Source organism: Hirundo rustica, chromosome 27 (assembly GCF_015227805.2).
Source record: "Hirundo rustica isolate bHirRus1 chromosome 27, bHirRus1.pri.v3, whole genome shotgun sequence".
Lineage (NCBI taxonomy): Eukaryota > Metazoa > Chordata > Aves > Passeriformes > Hirundinidae > Hirundo > Hirundo rustica.
In genome coordinates this window covers 4,640,710-4,661,208 of record NC_053476.1, presented here as the reverse complement: position 1 = coordinate 4,661,208, position 20,499 = coordinate 4,640,710, and the positions used below count along the sequence as shown (strand labels likewise).

Here is a 20,499-nt window from a genome sequence, read left to right as displayed (position 1 = left end):
AGTCCTGCAGGGAGAGCAGAACCTCAATCCTGCAGGGTGAGCAGAGCAGAGCCTCAGTCCTGCAGGGTGAGCAGAGCCTCAATCCTGAGGGTGAACAGAACCTCAGTCCTGCAGGGTGAGCAGAGCAGAGCCTCAGTCCTGCAGGGAGAGCAGAGCCTCAGTCCTGCAGGGTGAGCAGAGCCTCAATCCTGCAGGGTGAGCAGAGCCTCAGTCCTGCAGGGAGAGCAGAGCCTCAGTCCTGCAGGGAGAGCAGAGCCTCAGTCCTGCAGGGAGAGCAGAGCAGAGCCTCAGTCCTGCAGGGAGAGCAGAGCCTCAATCCTTCAGGGAGAGCAGAGCCTCAGTCCTGCAGGGTGAGCAGAGCCTCAGTCCTGCAGGGTGAGCAGAGCCTCAATCCTGAGGGTGAACAGAACCTCAGTCCTGCAGGGTGAGCAGAGCAGAGCCTCAGTCCTGCAGGGAGAGCAGAGCCTCAGTCCTGCAGGGTGAGCAGAGCCTCAGTCCTGCAGGGTGAGCAGAGCCTCAGTCCTGCAGGGAGAGCAGAGCCTCAGTCCTGCAGGGTGAGCAGAGCCTCAGTCCTGCAGGGTGAGCAGAGCCTCAGTCCTGCAGGGAGAGCAGAGCCTCAGTCCTGCAGGGTGAGCAGAGCCTCAGTCCTGCAGGGTGAGCAGAGCCTCAATCCTTCAGGGAGAGCAGAGCCTCAGTCCTGCAGGGTGAGCAGAGCCTCAGTCCTGCAGGGAGAGCAGAGCCTCAGTCCTGCAGGGTGAGCAGAGCCTCAGTCCTGCAGGGAGAGAAGAGCCTCAGTCCTGCAGGGTGAGCAGAGCCTCAGTCCTGCAGGGTGAGCAGAGCAGAGCCTCAGTCCTGCAGGGAGAGCAGAGCAGAGCCTCAGTCCTGCAGGGAGAGCAGAGCCTCAGTCCTGCAGGGAGAGCAGAGCCTCAGTCCTGCAGGGTGAGCAGAGCAGAGCCTCAGTCCTGCAGGGAGAGCAGAGCAGAGCCTCAGTCCTGCAGGGAGAGCAGAGCAGAGCCTCAGTCCTGCAGGGAGAGCAGAGCCTCAGTCCTGCAGGGAGAGAAGAGCCTCAGTCCTGCAGGGTGAGCAGAGCCTCAGTCCTGCAGGGAGAGCAGAGCCTCAGTCCTGCAGGGAGAGCAGAGCCTCAGTCCTGCAGGGTGAGCAGAACCTCAATCCTGCAGGGTGAGCAGAACAGAACCTCAGAGCTCTTCCCCTTTGTGATGTTCAGTCACCCACGGCGAGGGAGCACAGGGAGTGCAGGTCACAGAGAACCACAGAATCCTGGAATGGTTTGGGTTGGAAATGACCTTAAATCTCATCCAGTGCCACCCCTGCCATGGCAGGGACACCTCCCACTGTCCCAGGCTGCTCCAAGCCCTGTCCAGCCTGGCCTTGGGCACTGCCAGGGATCCAGGGGCAGCCACGGCTGCTCTGGGCACCCTGCGCCAGTCACAGATGCTGGGATTAATTTGTCTCGTACAAAATTTTAGCGGAACGGGGGAAACCAAAGGATGAATGTAGAGAACAGAGGTGTGGCTGAACCAGGTGTGAGGGTGCAGGGAATGGTGTAGCTGACGCCAAGGGCTCACCTGGGCAAGGCCACAGCCTCTCCCCCAGCCCAGGAGGTGCCCTGGCTGTGCCGTGGTGGTGGGGATGGGACACCAGGTGTGAGCAGGCACGTTCCAGGTGTGGGGAAGCCCTGGGAGAAGCGGGGGGGGTCTCACGGGCTCTGGTCCCCAGGGGTGACAGCGTGTCCCTGACGTCCCCGCTGTGTCCCCAGGGCCCGGAGGCGAGGGCTGGCTCCAAGACGGGCTCGGCGCGCGCGGGGCAGGCGCAGAGGAACTCCACCAACGCCACCCGCATCCCGGCCAAGACCCCCACGGCCCCCAAGACCCCTCCCAGCTCCGGTAGGTGACGGTGGGAGCCGTGTGCTGGTGGCTGGGCGGTTCCAGGGGTTAATGACCGAACCCAGCCCTCTCCTGGGGCCCCTGGTGCAGAGCCAGGGATGTTCCCTCTGAGTCGAGCCTTTCCAGGTGCTGCCCTGTGGTCATACAGACTCCAGAGTGTAGGAGAGGCCAGTTGCTTTATCCCTCAAATTTGGAAGATTTAGGCAGCTCCATTTTTTTTTTTTTTTTTAAATCCATCTACTCGTTTTCTCTCTGACGATATTTCACAAAGACCAGGGGCAAGAGGATCAATTCTTCGATTACAGGAGTGGAGATTAGCCCATTATGCTCAGAGAAGAAAACCCCAGAAAGCATCAGGCATTGTGAATTTCCATTAAAATGGTGCATTTCACTGGATATATACATATATTTCATACTTAACCAGGGCTGCATAAAACCTTAAATCAATTAATTTTCCAGCTTTATTATGTTTAAGCATCTTTCTCATTCACTAAACAGGCAGAAAGGAGCAGAAAAAACCACCTCCTGCAGCAGCAAAGACTGAGAAAGGTGATGTTTAAGGGTCTTCTTTTCTTCTTTTCGTTTCCTTTTCAAACTGGGGACAGTGCTAAGCTGCTCAGCGATCAGCCTTAGTTAATTACACAAAACAATTTTGCCAAAGTGCTTCCAAATTTCTGATAGAAAAGCGGTTCTGAGCGTCTTTTGTCCGTAATTCGTCACGCCACGCTCGGGTGGGGAAATCTTACCGATGATCCAGGCAGTGGAGACCCATCTTCCTTCTGGGACGTTAGGAAATTGCCTTTGAATCACAGTTTTTCCTTCAAAACCGAGTAGAAGACAGTGCAGCCGCCAGCCTCCCCCCTGCGCTGGGCTGTCGGGTGGGCTCTGGGACGAGGCAGAGCGGCTCCCAGGGGCAGCAGGAGCAGGGGAAGGCGCTGACCCGGCCCGTCCTGTCCGCACCCCGCAGGTGAGCAGCCCAAGTCCGGAGACAGAAGCGGTTACAGCAGTCCCGGCTCCCCCGGGACTCCGGGCAGCCGTTCCCGCACCCCCTCTCTGCCCACCCCACCAGCCAGGGAGCCCAAGAAGGTGGCAGTGGTTCGCACCCCACCGAAATCTCCCGCCTCCGCCAAGACCCGCGTCCAGCCCTCGGCCGCGCCCATGCCCGACCTGAAAAACGTCAAGTCCAAAATCGGCTCCACTGATAACCTGAAGCACCAGCCCGGAGGTGGCAAGGTAAACACGGGCTCTGCTTCCAGGGGGCTGCCCGTGGGGACGGCTGGGGACAGCGTGGCTCCTTCTGGGGTGGGAGAACCTCCCTGGAGCAGCAGCAGCCCGGCGCTGGGAACGGGCAGGGCTCCAGCCCGGCTCTGGTTTATCTGGAAGGTTTTCTTGGGCTGGATGCTTGGCCTGGGATTCCTTGGCTGGCTTAGTGCAGCTCAGCTGTCCCATGGAGGGCTCGTGGTGTGGCTGTGGGGGCAATGAGATTCCCTGGGGGTGTCCTGGGGGGACAGCAGGGTGTGAGCTGCAGCCCTGAGGGGTGGCAGGGTCAGGGTCTGAACCCCACTCCGTGCCTGGAGCACTCCCTCCAGCGCTGCAGGAGAGGACAGGATGGTCTCTCTCCTCCTGAGGGTCTCTTGGACTCCACATTTTGCCAGAGATCAGGAGTTTGGATCCAGCTCTGGTGGCAAGGTTTGGGTGCGTTGTGCCATCGGGTGCTGCCTGGCTGCGCACTGCAGGGTGGCACGGCCACAGCTGGTGGCACTCCTGTCCTTTCAAACACTTTGCACTCCCAGAAAAGTCGTTTCACGAGCAGCAAAGTGACCTCTGGGCTCCGAGTGCTTGGGAATGAGGGTCTTGGGTTAAATTCTGCAAGCCTGGCAGGGGACACTGCCTGTCCCGGGGGTGGCACTGCCTCTCTTGGGGGTGGCACTGCCTGTCCCGGAGGTGGCACTGCCTGTCCCGGGGGTGGCACTGCCTGTCCCGGGGGTGGCACTGCCTGTCCCAGGGGTGGCACTGCCTGTCCTGGGGGTGGCACTGCCTGTCCCGGAGGTGGCACTGCCTGTCCTGGGGGTGGCACTGCCTGTCCCGGAGGTGGCACTGCCTGTCCTGGGGGTGGCACTGCCTGTCCCGGAGGTGGCACTGTCTCTCTTGGGGGTGGCACTGCCTCTCTTGGGGGTGGCACTGCCTGTCCCAGGGGTGGCACTGCCTCTCTTGGGGGTGGCACTGCCTGTCCCAGGGGTGGCACTGCCTGTCCCAGGGGTGGCACTGCCTGTCCCGGAGGTGGCACTGTCTCTCTTGGGGGTGGCACTGCCTCTCTTGGGGGTGGCACTGCCTGTCCTGGGGGTGGCACTGCCTGGCTCCAGACCTTGCAGAGCCATAACGAACATTCCCTGAGTGCTGTGCATGGCGTTTTGTGTGAGCAGGTACCTCGGTGGCTCTGAACGTTCCCCTTTGGCATGGGGGGGAGGCTGTGAGCTGGCTCCTCTGCATCCTGTGAAATGGCAGCCTGCTTTCCCATGGCTTTTCCAGGCATTTTCCACCGTGGCTGGCAATTTGCTGGCTTTGTGCCACGATCCAGAGGGGCTCTGGAGCCTGGGCAGGGCTCTTGGTCATGAGACAGCAGCACATGAGCACAGAGTCCTCTTTGGGGGGGGCTCAGCCCTCCTGCCCACTTAGCACAAGACTTAGGTTTTTTTCTTCCCACCCCCACAAACCCTTTTCTCCAAGGATTTTAGAAGGAACCCTTGTTCACTGGAAAATAGTTAAATTATTTGCTTGTTCTTTTTTAATCCAGCTTTTACCAGTTGGTTTTTATCCCCTCTCTGCTTCTCTGTTTGTTGTTGTTGCTGAAAGAGTAAGAACAGCTGAAATTGGGACAATTCCTTGCTCTTTGCAGGGGAGAGTGGCTGGATGCTCTGTTGGGGATTCTGTAGGGGCTGCTCTCAGCAGAATGGCTGCAGCTGGAGCAGAAGGGGCTGATCCCCGACGTTTGATTTTAGGCTGGTCAGAAATGGGTTTGGAGCCTGCACTGTGCAGATTGCAGAGCCCCGGGCTGGGCAAGCAGAGGAACACGGGGCACCCGCGCCCGGAGCAGCCAGGCCGCGTCTCCTGCATGCTCTGAGCACTTCTGCTGTGGCTGGATCACTGAGGGCTGCTCTGGCAAAGCCTGCCCTGGCAGAGCTGGGCCCTGATCTGTGGGATTAGTCGATGTGAACTTGGGAAAATCGCGCTGGAGGCGCGCGCCGGCCGTGGTGCTTCTCACGCTGGAGAGGCAGGGCCTGGCAGGGAGCTCTCCTGGCAGGAGCAGGCTGGCGTTGGAGCGCTGAGGTGGAGGCGGGGTGCCACCAGGAGCGTCTGTGCCCAGGGATGTGACGCTGCCGGGGGCTCTCGTGGTGCCTCTCCCAGGGCTGTGCTTCTCAGGGGCTCACACCTGTGCGTTGTCACCTGCATTTCCACCTGTGGGCGTTGTAAAGCTGCTCCGGGCTGTGTGGGGAAGGAGCAGGGATTGTCTTTGCCCTCGAGTTGTGTGGAAGAGCTGAGGTGGCTCCAGCACAGCTCCCTACACCTCCAGTGGGGAAAAAAAAGAGTGGGGACCAACTTTATGAGCACAGTGGAGGGAAGGTTTGGGGCTGGGGGTGTGGTTAGCTTCGCTTGCCTTGTGGCACCAGCCCTTCCCAGCCTCGCTCCCACCCACCAGAGGCTCCTTAGGAATGTGCCACAGAACTGGGCTGGGGCCTGGGGCTGCATCCCTGGCAGCGTTGGCTTTCTCTTGGTAGCTGTGGAGGGAGTGTGAGCCCAGAGCAGAGCTCGGTGTCCTCTCCCCCCTCCCAGTGCTGCACACGCAGCTCCTGCTCCCCAGCCCGGCCAGTGGCACCTGTGTGCCCAAGGCCAGGTGTGCCTGGCCCAGGAGGGGACTGTGGTGCTGGCACGGGAGCTGGAGCTGGGCAGGCATTTTTCTCTCAGCTCCACCACTCCTCTTTCCGCTGGCTCTGCAGAAGCTGAGTCCTTGGGCACTGGTGGAGTCCCTGGGCGCTGGTGGAGCCTCTCAGCCCTGCCTTCCAGCGGGTTTGCTGCCCAGCACGTTCCCGCTCTGTTCAGTGGAAGGATCCAGGCTGAGCTGGGTTTTTGGCTGGTGTTTGTGGCCTGGGACCCAGGGCTGCATCACTCCCCAGGCCTATCCAGTCTCGAGCTGCAACCTGCCCACCTCCATCTTCCCTTTCCAGCCCAGGAACAGACAAACCTGTGCAGCAAGCCAGAGGTTCTCCTTTTTACTCCTGGCACTGGAAGGCAGGTTCCTGGTTTTAGGGATGTAACACACGGTCAAGCTGCAGATGGTCATGTTGTTTCTCACGCTCTTTTCTGGCTACCAAAGGTGCAGATAATTAATAAGAAGCTGGACTTTAGCAGCGTTCAATCCAAGTGTGGCTCAAAGGATAATATCAAACACATCCCGGGCGGAGGCAGTGTGAGTACCTTCACACTTTCAATGCTCTATAATAGTTCTTATTAATAAGTGGCATGTTGTGTACACTAAACTGCCAATGCTATCTGCAGAGACCCTGCCATCAGATAGCTATTGGTGACGTGCAATGACTCTTTTCTGGCTACCAAAGGTGCAGATAATTAATAAGAAGCTGGACTTTAGCAGCGTTCAATCCAGGTGTGGCTCAAAGGATAATATCAAACACATCCCGGGCGGAGGCAGTGTGAGTACCTTCACACTTTGAATGCACTGTAATAATCCTGATTTTTAGTGGCATGTTGTTACACTAATCACCAATGCTATCTGCAGCCACCCTGCTGTCACATAGCCATTGGGGACGTGCTGTCATTTAACCCCGTTAACCCAAAAACGAACCCTAACGAGTCCTGGACATGCCTGACATGGACAGAACTAACTGCCCCGCGTCCAAACCACGTCTGTAACCAAACGTCCCAGTAACTCCGGGCTTTTGCACCGCCTGGGGGGCTGAAAGGCTCCCCGTCTGCGGGATGGGGCCTCTGGCACACGGTGGTGCAGGAGCTGGGTACGTTTGTGAGCAGAGCCAGTCCTCATTGCTCAATGTGCTGCTAAATTGGACACGATCCTGCCCAACACGTGAGCGTGCCCATTCCCATCAGGCAAGTACGATCCGTGCAAATACGAAGTTTCTCCTTGCTATTGAATGTGTCCAGCAGCGCCCATGGAGGCTGAGCCTGAAGCGTGGTTGAGTTAATTGATTTGAATGCTGGCGTTTCCAGCTGTTCCCACATAAATACCAGACTCAGCTTTCAGTTACTGTGCCAGAAACCTGGAGAAACTCCACAGAGGTCAGTGGATTTACAGCTGGAGGCAGTTCGGGTCCAGGAAAGATGCTGGACCGAGGAAGGCACATCCCTGAGACCCCAGACAGTGTGACTGGGGTTTGTGGGGGCCTGGTCTGAGAACGTTCCCCATGGATTTTCCTTGGGCAGTTTTTGATCTCTGTGGACGCCCTCCCTGAGAAACTGAGCCTTGCAGAAGGCTTGGCAGGTGAACACAGGGACACAGCTGGGATTGCAACCTCTGGCTTAAATTTGGTGTCACTGCAGCTCTCTCACGGGCCAGAGGAGCTGCCGTGCAGAGCTCAGACCCCCGTGAAGCTGTCCCGTGGTTGTTCCTCTTCCTTACTCGGGGTCCTGCACTGCCTGGGCTGCCCAGGGGCTGGTGTTGGCCACGAGTGCTCCGTGCTGTGGCTGCCAATGAGCAGAGCTCACCCCTGGGCGTCTGCAGCTGCACTGGGTCAAGAATTGCCTGGGTTCTCCTCTGGGGGTTGTGATCCCTCCCCCAGGCCCTACCAGAACTGAAAACCCCGTGGCCTCTGCCTGGCTGCAGCAGCTCTGGGAGCAAAGTGTGGCTGCACAGGCTGTCCTGGGGACAGGGGCAACAAGAGCCCCCAGGGCTTCAATGCCTTTGGGACCTAACCCCCTGGCAGCAGCACCCCTGCCCAGCCATCGCTGCTTCCAGAGGGAGCTGCCACTCCCTGGGCTCGGTCCCTGGGGCTTTTAAGCCCGTGGATGCTCTGACCAGGAGATGCCTTAGGCAAAAGTTGGCCTCGGTGTTGCTGATGCTGAGGGGTGGGATCCCCAGGTCTCTGGCACTGGTTTCCCAAGCAAACGACTCTGATCCCCTTTTCCTTTCCTGCTGAAATGGGGAGGATCCTTCTCTGCTCCCCAGCAGGAAGGGAAGGGATGACAGAGCCCTGTCTGTCAAAAACGGGACTGGGAATGAGAGCAGGAAGTTCCAGTTGCTGATTGCTTGTTCTGGAAACAGGAGAACTTTCAGTCCCAGGTCTCAGTGGTGCCTGAATTGCTGAGACACCCTTCAGGGTCACAGCTGGGATTAGAACGGCACCAGCTGCCCTTTCTGGGTCTGTTTCCTACTTTCCAACCAAATCCAGCTCCTCTCCTGCCCCGGTGCATTCTGTGTGACCTTTCCCAAGGCTGTCTCCTCGTCTGTGTCCCCGGGGTGCTCCCACACCCCGAGGGGTTGCTTTTCTCCCTCTCTGTCTCCTGTCAAATGTGCCTTTTGGTCTGTGTGAGCATCGGAGACAAGGCAGCTCAGCAGGGCTCTGTCCCTCCTTTTCCTGGCTCCATGGGGGTGGGTCAGGGCTGTTTCTCAGGGCTGTGACAATCACTGAGGGTGTTGGACGTGAGAACCGAAGGACTCACCTTCCCCTGGGGCTTTTGTGTCAGCCCCGGTGCAGAGGCTGCAGCGGATCCTCGGTGCTGCTCTGGGGGCTGCTGGGAGGAGTCAGCTCCTCTGCACAGCTCCCTTTGGTGCTGGCACATCCTTCTGGGCTTGCTGAGAGCATCACACCCGCCCCGGTGCTCGGGGGAAACACGGAGAGTCCCCAGAGCCAGCCTCGAGGTGTGAATGGTGCCGTTTGTCCCGCACAGCCGCCGTGAGTCCCAAACTCAGGGTGACCCCTGGGGCTCTGGGGATGTTTTCTCCCCCTTGTCTCCTGCTCCTGCCGTAGCTGCCGTGTGTGTGCCTGGTGCCAGGGCTCTCCCCGCTGTGTGGCTGCTCCCGTGGCACTGCAGCCCCTCCGTGGTGTCCCTGTGTGTGTCCCCTGTCCCTGGTGTCCGTGCCACCCACCCCCTGCGCTCTGGGGACGGGGAGGGATCCGTGGAACTGCTGGAGCCAGAGGCATCATGGGCAAAGCACATCAAAACACAGCTTAAGTCTCACGAAATGCTGTTGTGGTTGGGTATTTTATAATTGCCATTTTAATTTCTATGATGTGAACTCCAGATATTTAGACTTTGCTTTGCCTTTGTTTTTAAATTTTGTATTTTTTCTTTCTTTTTTTTTTTTTTTTTTTTTTTTTAACCCTTATTTCCGTTACAGCATTTTTCAGAAATGCATATTTTGGTCACTCTTTTAAAAGTTCTGTGCACATTGATCATTTCTGTTCTTTCAGTTTTTGTGGACATAAGCTTTATGTTTTACACCAGAAAAGGTATTTATTTTTTTACATTTTCTCTCTGGTTATATCTCCTCCTTTTGGATGATATGTATGCAATTCTTAATTAATTACCACTCCACTTTTCTCTCTCACTCGAGCACTTTAAAATTGCCTCTACTCCCCCCCTCTGTGGAGAGGTGATCTCGTGCATGCTGACGTGTTAAGAGGCTACTGCACACGGGCATTAATGATCTCCCGTTTCTGATGACAGTTTCTTTGGTGTCATTAATCCTCCTGGGGCTGGAGCTGTCCTTTCCCTCCAGCGCAGCTCAGGTGCCGCTGTGTGTTGTGCTCCCCCTCCTCGCCTGCCCGTGCTGGCCTCCAGCTCACCCCCTGCTCCTCTCTCCTGTGGACAGGTGCAAATCGTTTACAAGCCCGTCGACCTGAGCCACGTGACATCCAAATGTGGTTCCCTGGGCAACATCCATCACAAACCAGGTACCCTTCAGGGGGCTGTGGGGAGGGGGGCGGCCGCTGGAGCGTCCCAGTGAGCCCTGGAGCGCTGGCCGCTCTTCCCAGCTCCTGACCCACCTCTCGCTCTCCTCTTCCAGGTGGTGGCCAGGTGGAGGTGAAATCTGAGAAACTGGACTTCAAAGATAAGGTGCAGTCGAAAATCGGGTCCCTAGATAACATCAGCCACGTCCCTGGAGGAGGCAATAAAAAGGTGAGAGGGGCCCTGGGGCTCTGCTGTGGGTGTCAGGGGGTCTGGCCTTGCACAGGGGCTGAGCAGAGCTGTGGCACTGCTGCCACGATGTCTCTGTGTCCCTCCCGTGGCCACCTGAGCGGGTGCCACTCGGTGACAGCCTCTCCTGTGGTTTCCTGCTCTTTCTGCTGCCTCTGAAGCTGTGTTTGTGTCTCAAACCCTTCCCACGACCGAGTGTCACCGTCAGCCCTGTGCTGTGTTGCTGCTGTGACACAGCTGGCAGCTGGGAGCTGCAGAGGTGTGGGATGCCCGGTGAAAGTGGAGCATTAAAGGCTCAGCTTTGTTTAGAACAGGTGACTTTGCAGCAAACTGCCCCTTCAGAGGGTGATTTCTCCTTCCTAAGGGAGGGCAGCGTTTGGGAGGATTGAAATTGGAAGACAAAAGGTCAGGGAAGTGCTGAACTTGGGCTGAGCTGTTCCCACCAAGGCTTTGATAGCGACTTCAGTGAGCCTGGGCCAAATAAAACAGCCCCACAGCTGGGCTTCAAGGCCACCGAGTCCCCAGCAGGCAGGGGGGTGAGGACACCAGGTAAGCGCAGAGCTGAGGCTCCAGCCTGGCCACACGAAGGGCTCAGCTTCCCCGGGGAAAAGCGGTTTTTATCTGGCTTGCTTTTGCAGCACTTTTGTCTCAATGGGAGGGGAAGGTTCTGTTTCAGCTCCTGCATTCTGGCACTTTGTTCTTGGCCACGTGTTCTCTGTGCAGCTCCAGCTCTCACCTCCAGCTGGCCTCTGACTGCGGGACCGCTTGACTTCCTTACCCTTCTCTCTGGCGTGCATCAGCCTCCCCTGTGCTTCACTGAGCCCTTTGCCATCGGTTTTGTGATTCCAGTGACGGCTCTGTCACATCCTGGCACATTCACTGGGCTGTAGTTTGAAGAATTTGCCCTTTGCAGGGGAGTTTCTCTGCAAGGCTGTGACCCAGCAGTGGCGTCACCACCCTCCAGCCTGGTGGCTGCCCCTCCCCGGCCTAAACCCAGCCTGGAGGAGGTTGTGGCTGTGACTGAGTCCAGGTCCAGCTCTGCTGCCCCTTCCCTGCATCCCCAAGCCCCCTCCTCGCTCTGTGACACACTGATCCACATTTGGACTCGGTGCACAGCTCTTCAGGCTGAACTCTGGCTCCTGTGCCGGGTCTGCCGTGGGGAGCTGGGTGCTCCATGCTCTGCCCAGGTCCCTGGGCTCTCCCTTGCTGTTCCTGGAGAGTTTTTCCCCCAGCTCCAGAGGCAGACACTCTTCTTTCTATGAGTCAGTGAATGGCCCTGTTTTTCAGATCTTTTTCTCCCCAATTTTCTATTTCTTCTCTATATTTTTTTGTCTTTTTTCCTTCTGGCTGACATTCTTTGGATCATGTTTTTTGTTGCTGATGCCTTTTTTGCCCCCCACTGCCTTGGGCGGGTTTTTTCACCTATAGAGAGAGAAAGGCAAGGAAGACAAGAGCTGGACCCCGAGCCCAGACCCCGCTGGGCTCCAGGCCCTGGTGCTGGAGCCGCTCACCCCCACGGAGAGCCAGCCCCCGGCCTTGCACTCGGCTGGGGAGGGCACCTGTAAGTAGCAAACCAGATCCAGTTCACCGGGAGAGGGGTTTGGCTCCTGGGAGCAGCTCAGGGGCTCAGGGGAACCTTCAGATCCCTCCATAATCTCTGCCAGGGGAGTGGGAGCAGCCCAGGTTGTGCCCTCTGCGTTCTGGCACCCAGGACCTCCCCTGGGGAGCATCCAGAGGCTCAGGTCCTGCTGATCCTGGGACACTCCCGAGGACTGGGGACACTGGCTCACTGCTCCGAGCTCCGCTCCCACCTCTCAGCGGCCGTGCCCGAGTGGACACCCGCAGGTCCCCCTGTCCCCTGCCCTGACCTCCCTCCTCTCCCTCCCAGATTGAGACTCACAAGCTGACCTTCCGCGAGAACGCCAAAGCCAAGACCGACCACGGCGCCGAAATCGTCTACAAGTCCCCCACCATCTCCGGAGATGCCTCCCCGCGCCGCCTTAGCAACGTCTCCTCCACCGGCAGCATCAACCTGGTGGACTCCCCCCAGCTGGCCACGCTAGCCGACGAGGTGTCCGCCTCGCTGGCCAAGCAGGGCTTGTGATCGCGGCACGGCGGCCACCAGGAGAGAAGACAAGGAAAGGAAACGAAAAAAAGAAAAGAAACAAAAATTAATAATCTGGCCTTCTTCCTCTGTTCCTTTTACAGCTGCTTCCCCGTCCCTAACTGGTTAATGATTTAACCTGCTTTTACTGTTCATTCAGCTCTAGCTCCAGGACTTCAAAATCAGTGACACTATGAGGTACAAAACCTCCTCTCCCCCTGCTCCTCGGAGCGCACAGCCCGTCCCCGTCCCCCGCTCCTGCCGCGTCCCTCGCTGTCCCGGCCCCGCCCGGGGCCACCCGGGAAGCTGGGGAGGGGGCCCGAGGGGCGGCCGCAGCACGACGCTGACCCGAGCACCCCGCACCAGCACAGGGCAGCGGGTGGCCCTCCCGGGAAGGGGCCGTGACCTGGCCCAGCTCGTGCCCTGCCGCTGGCCGGGCTGGCCAGGGTCGCGGCGAGGTGCCCTCCGTCCCCGCGTTTAATTTGCCTGCTGATTTGGAAGGAAAACCTTTTGTTTTTATTTCCGAAAGCCGAGATGTGTATGAAGATAACGGCCAGGTACCCCCCTAACCCGCTCTCAGCTCCGGCAGCTGGAGTTCAGGCGACGCCGGGTGCCCGCCGCGAGGGGCCCCGGGCGGCCGTTCCCCTCTCCGTGGCTGTGCTGGAACCGCTGAGTGGATGAGTAGAGGCTTTTCCCCATCCCTTTGGCAGCCCCTCGTGTCGTAGAGTAGATTTGTCTGTATATGCTTGGACCGTGCCAGGGTGATTGTTTTCATAAACGAGCATGTGTTTAAAAAAAAAAAAAAGAAATGCTGTTAAGTAGTTTGGAGCTGCCCCGCGCCGTGCCCGGCCCCGGTGCCGCAGGAGGAGCCCGGCACCGCATGTCTGCCGGGGGGGCCGGGGCTGCCCCGGGAGCTTGGATGAGGGGCGCTCACAGCTCCGGGGCTGGGATGGCTCCTGGATTTGGGCGCAGCTTGTGACATTTTCGGGTTGTTCTTTTTCTTTCCCTGCAAGGTCAGCTCAGCGATGGTGGAGGCGGCAGCTCCATGGCTCTGCTGTGCCGGTGGCAGCGGTGAGACCCCGGGAGGACACGAGGGGGGCGCAGCAGCTCCCCCAGCCCGGCTGCTCCCTGGCACTGAAGCCCCTTTCCCCGGGTGTGAGTTGGCAGCGCCCCAGCACCACTCGGGGACGGGAGCCAGCCGAGCTCTTTCTTTGGCTGCTTTTGTTCCTGTGGCTCCCCGGGGGTCCCGTGGCTGTCCCCGCCTGCCCCTTCCCTCTGCAACCAAAGAGGCCGAGGTGCCGCCAGTGCAGCCCCGTGTGTGTCCCGCCCTGTCGCCCCAGCCGAGCTCTGGGGCTGCAGCTGGAGGTGGGAGGGCAGAGGGGCCCGGTGGGGCCGTGCTTTCCCAGCAAGGGCTGCAATTCTGGTCTGACAAGGCTGGCGGGGGGTCAGGGCCCCTGGTTGTCCTTGGGGCGGTGGCTGGGTGCCACCAAAGCTGTCAGAGCAGCTGTTCGTGGGCAGAGCAGCGATTCCTCCTGGGACAGGACCTGCTCCCATGCTGCGGGAGCCGTGAACCCGCTGTCACCCCCGTCCCTCTGCGGGGCCGGGCTGCCGCAGGCCTGGCTGTGGATGGGGATGGTTTTGGGGGGGTCCAACCCTTCTCTCTGCAGCCCCAGGAGCTGCTTTAGTGCGGGGGAGAGGCTGGTCCAGCAGCACCACCATGTCCAGCTTGTCACTCGCTCTGTTCACTTGACTCCATGATTGTAAGACTCTGTGCTCCGTCCCCGACTCTGTAGCGCTGTAGGAGCCGCCGCAGCTTTTGTCCTTTGTAGAACGAGCAGGTTGGGAGAGCCCTCAAAGCATCACCTCCTTACCCCATTTTGGGCTGCAGGATGGGGTAGCTGAGCTCACCCCTGGCCCCTGAGGGACCCCAGCACCCAGGGCTGGGATGTCCTTGGTGCGCCCCCAGCTCCAGTGAGCGGCCCCTTCCTACTCCGAGTGTCCCCAGCCCCTGCTGTCGTCCCCCCCGGGGGCTGTGGGGTGCCAGGACAGCCCTTTACATCCACAGTGTCACCCGCTGTCCCCTCCAGCAGCCCGAGCCACGTCCCCTGCCCCAACCCTGCGTTCAGACCCAGGCCTGAGGGTCCCCGTGAGCAACCGGCCAAACCTGACCACGGCTTTTCCTTTACTCCACACACATCTTGGGTCTGAAAAGGGTTTCAAACCGGCACTGATTTCAAAACAAACAAACAAAACCAATTCCTCTTTCCGCACTCCAAAAGCTTCTGCGTGTTAGCAAAGGTCGGTGCCAGCCCGTGTGGCGCTGGCAGCCCCGTGCCCCGCGCCGCGCCGGGGAGGGGAGGGAAGGTTTGATCTCAGTGTATCATCCTAGCTTAGCTTCTGTCTGTGGGTGTCCATAGTGTATCGTGTGTTTAACAACTGGTTTACACTGTTGCCGTAAAAGTGAATTTGGAAATAAAGTCATTACTACGATAATGATAATTGGCACCTCTTTTGCGTGGGGAGGGGGACGCAGGGTTGGGGGGGGGGTCAATCTCCAAAATCGCCTGGGGCAGCACAGAGGGGTGCGGGAGGGAGGACGCGAGTCCCTGGATGAGAACCAGCAGCACCCAGTTAACCCAAAAAGTGTAAAATAACCCCCAGCCCGGGGTTTCCTCCTCTTGCTGACAGTAACTGCTGGGAAAAAACCCATCACACAGACAAAAAGAGGCCGCAGAAACGCGGGAGGGAAGCAGCTGACCTGAGAGCACTGAGGGCCCCTTCCCTGTCCCAGCCCAGCGTTTCACACTCATCAAATGGAATAGTACGTTTTAATTTTTTTTTTTAATCTTTTCTTCTTTTTTTTTTTTTTATAAGCACATTTGTGCTTTGCCAACAGAATCAAGACATTAACAAAGATCAGCTTCTCGGAAGAAAAGCATTTCTATATAACAAGGACATTACACAGCTCAAAGCAGGAAAAGAAAATATTTACAAAATACAAGGTGGGTTGGTTTTTTTTTTTTTTGTGTGGTTTTTATAATGCTAAAAGGGTTATTCAGAATTTTCAACCTTATAAATAGAAAAGCACTTCTGCAGAGGGATATGGTAGCGCCGTTGTTTGTTGGGTTTTTGTTTTAAAGAAACGATGACGGATCCTTTAAACTAGAACAGAACCAAAACCACGAGATCATGTTGAAAATTGTGAAAACCCCGACCGTGAAGCAGTTCAGCGACTATTTCTTTACGATTACAAAATGGAGAAGAAAGAAAAAAAAAAAAAGAGAGGGGGGAAAAAAAAAAAAAAAGTCCTTTGTAATTTTTTTCTTTTTTTTTTTTTTTTTTTGTCTTTTTTTTCTTTTTTTGTCTTTTTTTGTCTTTTTTTTTTTTTTTTTTTTGGTGATGTGATTATACATAAGACAGGCACAATGCTAGCAACAGGACAGGGCCCAGGAGCCACACCGTCAGGACCGGGAAGCGTCACGGGCGGGGACGGTGTGCGGGGTCCGGGATCACTGCGGGTGCGGAACCGGGCGGGAGGGGACGGGGAGGAAGAACAAACTGGGGTTCAAACTCAAAACCCTGTCAGGGAGGGGCAGCGCGGGCACCCCCGAAATGAAACGGAACCGACGCCGGCGCTGGGACGGCGCGGGAGCGGAGCGAAGCTGCGGTGACCCCACGCGGGATTGGGATGATCCCGATCCCGATCCCGCCCAGGAGCCGCCTCCTGCCTCCATCCCTCCTCTCTGCTCCCCCCTGTCTGACACAACCCCACCTGCGGGACCCTCCTGGCTCAGGCTGCCCAGCCCCAGAGCTCCAGCAAGCCCCAGCTGAACAGCCTCACCCCAACGGCGCACCCCAGCGCCCCGGGAATTCTGCTCCTGCTCCAAGCATCGGGGATTCGTCCCCTCCCTGCCCTCCAAACACAGCAGATGTGCACAAGGCGCTGCCCAACTCCCACCGCTGCCAGGCTGAGCGTGGAGCACACACAGGATCCCTCCTTTCTGCTGGGAATGCAGCCACGAGCGCTCCAAAGCAGGGGAGAAGGAAGGGGGAGGAATCCCCAGGGGCAGAGGGAGGATCAGGGAGGGACAGAATCGCCCCTCGGGATCCCTGGAACCACAGGAAAACGCAGGAGGGTGAAGTGCGGGTGGGCACTCTGCAGGTGAAGACAGCCAGACAGTGAAGGTTCCAATCCCAAGACATCACTTTTCACCACTAATTTCACTCCACTAAAAACCTTTCAGGGTGGGGAGGGGGAGTGGGTTAAGAGAGAACGACACCCTTTTGTTGGGAGAAACTATCCCCGAAATCTGCTAGTCAGCTAAATCCTGTGCTCTAGTTTTATACACCTAAAGGAGGGAGGAAAGGGGAGGGGGTCTGGTGGGCTGCTCCCCTCCCGAGGCTTCACTCCGCTGGGAGGAATCTGGGGGCTCATTCATGTGACGAGGAAACATGGAGAAGGAAAAAAAAAAAAAGAAAAAGAAAAAGAAAAAAAAAGAAAAAAAAGAAGGGGAAAAAAAAAAAAGAAAAAGAAAAAAAAAAAGAGAAAACAAAAAACAGTTTCTAAACTCCTTAAATTCACTAAAAACTGTGAAAATTCCCGGCAGGATGTTTGAATATCAAACGCAGATTTTGGAAGCTTTAATGCCAAGAGTTAGTTCTGTGTGTTGGTTTGCTCATGTCTCCCCGTGTGTCTCTATCTGTGCGCTGGCCGCAGGACTGCGGAGCAGGAGGAGGAGGAGGAGGAGGAGGAGGAGGAGGAAGAGGAGGAGGAGGAGGGGGGGGCCAGCGGGGTTCGGCTCTTGAGGCCGGCCAGGCTGGGCGAAGCCGAAGTGCCATCGCATTCCCGGGAGGATTTACTGCCCGACGTGCGGCGGGTGCAGCGCGACAACCGGTCCTGGGGGTCGGGCTGGTCCTCGCACTCCGTCCGGGGGTCGTAGGAGAGCGGGAACGTTCGGCGCTCCCAGGGCTGCACGGCCTGGGGGGAGAGAGCCCAGTCACGGAAAATCCCCGGGAGAGCCGCCCGTCCTCACCCCCTGCACGGATCCGGGGGTCAGAGCCGCTGGCGGCGCAGAGCCCCGGCCTCGAGCGGCTCCTGGGAAGCTCCGGGTGCGGAAGCAGCTCCCGAGGGGATCCCACCTGGCCCAGCGCTCCGGCACCGCCCTCGCGCAGCTCCCAGCCGCCAGAACTCACCTGCTCGTCCAGGCCGGCCTCGGGCGTGGAGCAACGCGTGTCCTCGCTGGACAGGAGCCGCAGGGAGTCCCGGGACAGGGGGGTCAGGGGGGCACAGAGCAGTTCGGGGCTGATGGGGCTGCGTGGCGAGTGGGTGTGGGACACCTCCAAGTGGGAGTGGTAGCTGCCCACCTCAGGGGACGCTGGCTGGGGAGTCGAGGGGTTCCCCAGCTGAGGGGTCGTCCGGCCGTCCGAGGATCTGTAGGACCTGAGACAGGAGCAGGTTTGAGAGCCCAGCCACGCTCCCTGATCCCACCCCAGGATCCTTTTGCCCTGATGGGAACACGAGCAGGGAATGCCACAGCCCGGAGACAAAACCCATCCCTGTCCCATTTCCACTGTCTGGATGCAGCACTGAGGCCGCTCTCCTGAGCTTCTGTGTCCCTCACGTCTCCCACGCTCCCAGTCTGGTGCAGCTCTCTGCAGCCAAACCAAGCTGCAGCTTCATCCCCACCTCAGCCAGGCTCTGCCCTGCTCCCACAGGAGGTGAATGGTGCCAAAGCCCTCAGCACCAGCACTCAAGCATTCCTGCGCGTCTGCCCCTGCTCCCAGGAGCATCCCGGCGCTGGGAGCGCGGCCGTGGCGGGGCAGGGCTGTACCTGCTGCCCCGGCGCTGCGGGGGGACGCTCGTGCTCCAGAGCCACCGCGCTCGCTCCATCTCCTCACACTTCCCGTGCCGAGCAGCAAAGGCCGAATCCGACAAGTCCTCAACCTGGAAAGGGGAGGGCAGAGGGCTTGGTCAGAGCTTCCTTCTTTAAAACAACCATCTCTGGAGAGTTTTGCCAGCACTTGCTGCAGTGAGAATTGAAATGTAGAATGTCCTGAGCTGGAAGGGACGCACAGGGATCATCCTGGCCCTGCACAGACGCCCCAACAGTCCCACCCTGTGCCCGAGAGCATTGTCCAAACACTCCTGGAGCTCTGGCAGCTGTTCCCTGAAAAGGAACCAACACCAGCTGTTGGTCCTGCCTCTGTTGCCTCCACACTGTTCAGTCACCACCAGCCTCGTCCCACATTAACTGGGAAATAAAAATCCTTCTTACCTCCTCGCTGTCCTCCTCGGGGTTGGCTTTCAGAGCACTGATGTCGACTTCACGCCAGCTGCAACACAACCAGCACGGGCATCACTCGGGGCACAGCCAGAACCAGCTGCACGTGCCCCTCCCTGCCCAACGCTGCCTTTTGGGAAAGGGAAATTCCACCTGCCACCAGGAGCAACACACTTGGGCTCAGTTTGAAATACCAGACCACCGGGACCTTTGGCTCAGTAGCAAAACAAGGAGACAACCAGGAGTGAGTTTAAACTGAGCAGACACCGAGCTGGGCAGTTGGCTTTGATGGCCAAGGGACCCTCAGAGAAAAGCCTCCCTAATTTAGGATTGGCACTCTCAGTTTTCCAGCCTTGTCCTTATTCCCAAGGAAGGAGCAAAGCACTCTGCTTCCCCCCTGGGGCTGGGCAGTACCTGGGGGTGAGGATCTCCTTGTACTGCAGCTTCTCCACGCGGGTGGTGGCAGCCACGGACATGGGGATGACGATGTTGTTGATGTCAAAGGAGCTCTCGCCCCTCCTCCTCCTCGGCTGCTGCAACACAAGAACCACGTGAGAAAGGGACGTGGGGTCTGGCACGTGGGAAAAGTCACGGAGGAAGTCACGGATGGGAGGAGGACAAAATGGCCTTGGCTGACCTACGGACACTTTAGAGACAACATCAACTTGCACGAGAATAGAGTTCCCCTACTGCTTGCTCCAAGTCCTCTCCCCAACCCAAAATCTACGGCCCCAGGAGCAAGGAAACCCAAATCCCAAGGTGTGGCTGCCCAGGGCGAGGATTGACCCTTTGGCTGGGGAGCAGACACGGACCCGCAGCTGCCTGGGACGCTTGAACACAGGAGCTCCACCCCTGAGCCCGGAGTGTGGAGCACAGGGCTTGGAATCCTCCTGCTGGGGGAGGGAAACCTCTTCATCTTGCATTTCTCAACGAGCTTGTGAAAGCACGGGAAAAGCAGCAAGAGAACAAGAGGGTGGGTGTGCAGAGCCAAGGAAAGGCCTTCCTGAGGTGTGAGAGCTGCTGAGATGGGCTGTCCTCTCCTCCAAAACAACGAGCACACTCAAGCTGAACGTTCACACCGCTGGGTTCTTCTGACACCCTGATGTCATAGTTGGTGGTGGAACAACGGAATTCTGCAGTCAAGGAACCCAGTGGGGACCCAGAACCTCACAGCAACAAGCAGGGGGTTCAAGGGGTCCTGCTCTGTTGTCCCTGGGTCACATCCAGATCAGGCTCTGGCCCAAGCTAACAAAGGGAGTGGCCAGACAGAAGCCAAATTCTTCACTGGGACACCCGTGAGCTCAGCAGAACTCAGTCCTTCACTGAAGGGCTTCTGCTAACGTGGGCCTGGGAGGATGATGGTGTCTGGTGGAGGAGCTGCCCTGGAGCACAGTGGGAGGGAGTTTTGGTTCTGCTCACCCACACAGCTCATGAAGGCCCCACGCCCTGCCACCCTCAAGCACCATGGGAGTGCAAGTGTGTCTCAGAAGATGGGGATCGTGTACGGGTGAAGGTCACTGCGGTGACCCCAGGCCCGTTCACAGCCCGGTGACACCGAGGCCACGACGGGAGCTGTCCCAGCACTGCTGGGGCTCAGCTCTTCTCCTGGCAGCCCCACACTGCTCCAGAACCCAAAATGTGGACGTGCACCGAAGCCGAGGGACTGTTGGGAATGGGAACATTCCCCAGCAGCTGCTCAGCTGATGGTGAACCCGGAATTGCAGCTGGCCCTGCACAGCCAACACATCCAACACCCACCCAGCACCCCCAGCAGCAGCTGAACCCCGAGGGAGCTGAGCCCAGAGCCCCGCAGAAGGCAGCAGATACTCACAGCGGTGCCCGAGGCGCCCTGGGAAGCGGAGCTGGCGGGAGCAGAGCCCTCGGAGGAGGCGGAGAGCTGCCGAGCTATGGGGCTGTGAGGGGTGGGGGTCACAGCCGCTGACAGGTAGCTCGGCCCACCGACGTCCGTGTGATGCTTCAACACTGCACGAGGGAGAGGGGGGGGAGAAAAACGAACGACGACATCAGCAAAAAACACCCA

At 58.3% G+C, this 20,499-nt stretch overlaps 2 protein-coding genes across 25 annotated transcripts in view; one reads left to right on the top strand and one right to left on the bottom strand.

The window, feature by feature from the left end:
• Positions 1-14,676, top strand: part of MAPT (microtubule associated protein tau) — a 45,115-nt gene extending 30,439 nt beyond the window's left edge. For 4 of the 21 annotated variants that reach the window (XM_040087162.2, XM_040087156.2, XM_040087159.2 and 1 more), the window contains 8 exons: positions 1,778-1,904; positions 2,403-2,453; positions 2,872-3,137; positions 6,277-6,369; positions 6,518-6,610; positions 9,748-9,829; positions 9,943-10,055; positions 11,962-14,676. In XM_040087162.2, coding sequence (XP_039943096.1) covers positions 1,778-1,904; positions 2,403-2,453; positions 2,872-3,137; positions 6,277-6,369; positions 6,518-6,610; positions 9,748-9,829; positions 9,943-10,055; positions 11,962-12,177 — 1,041 coding nt within the window. In that variant the 3' untranslated portion in view covers positions 12,178-14,676. Of the gene's footprint in view, positions 1-1,777; positions 1,905-2,402; positions 2,454-2,871; positions 3,138-6,276; positions 6,370-6,517; positions 6,611-9,747; positions 9,830-9,942; positions 10,056-11,501; positions 11,635-11,961 lie in introns of all 21 variants that reach the window. The other 17 variants (XM_040087173.2, XM_040087170.2, XM_040087166.2 and 14 more) reach the window with 9 other exon arrangements.
• Positions 14,677-15,558: 882 nt separating this feature from the next.
• Positions 15,559-20,499, bottom strand: part of KANSL1 (KAT8 regulatory NSL complex subunit 1) — a 75,335-nt gene continuing 70,394 nt past the window's right edge. For 3 of the 4 annotated variants that reach the window (XM_040087145.2, XM_040087148.2, XM_040087146.2), the window contains 6 exons: positions 20,290-20,441; positions 18,873-18,991; positions 18,453-18,510; positions 18,009-18,121; positions 17,371-17,617; positions 15,559-17,155 (listed from right to left, as the gene is read on the bottom strand). In XM_040087145.2, coding sequence (XP_039943079.1) covers positions 16,874-17,155; positions 17,371-17,617; positions 18,009-18,121; positions 18,453-18,510; positions 18,873-18,991; positions 20,290-20,441 — 971 coding nt within the window. In that variant the 3' untranslated portion in view covers positions 15,559-16,873. The remainder of the gene's footprint in view (positions 17,156-17,370; positions 17,618-18,008; positions 18,122-18,452; positions 18,511-18,872; positions 18,992-20,289; positions 20,442-20,499) is intronic. The other variant, XM_040087147.2, reaches the window with a different exon arrangement.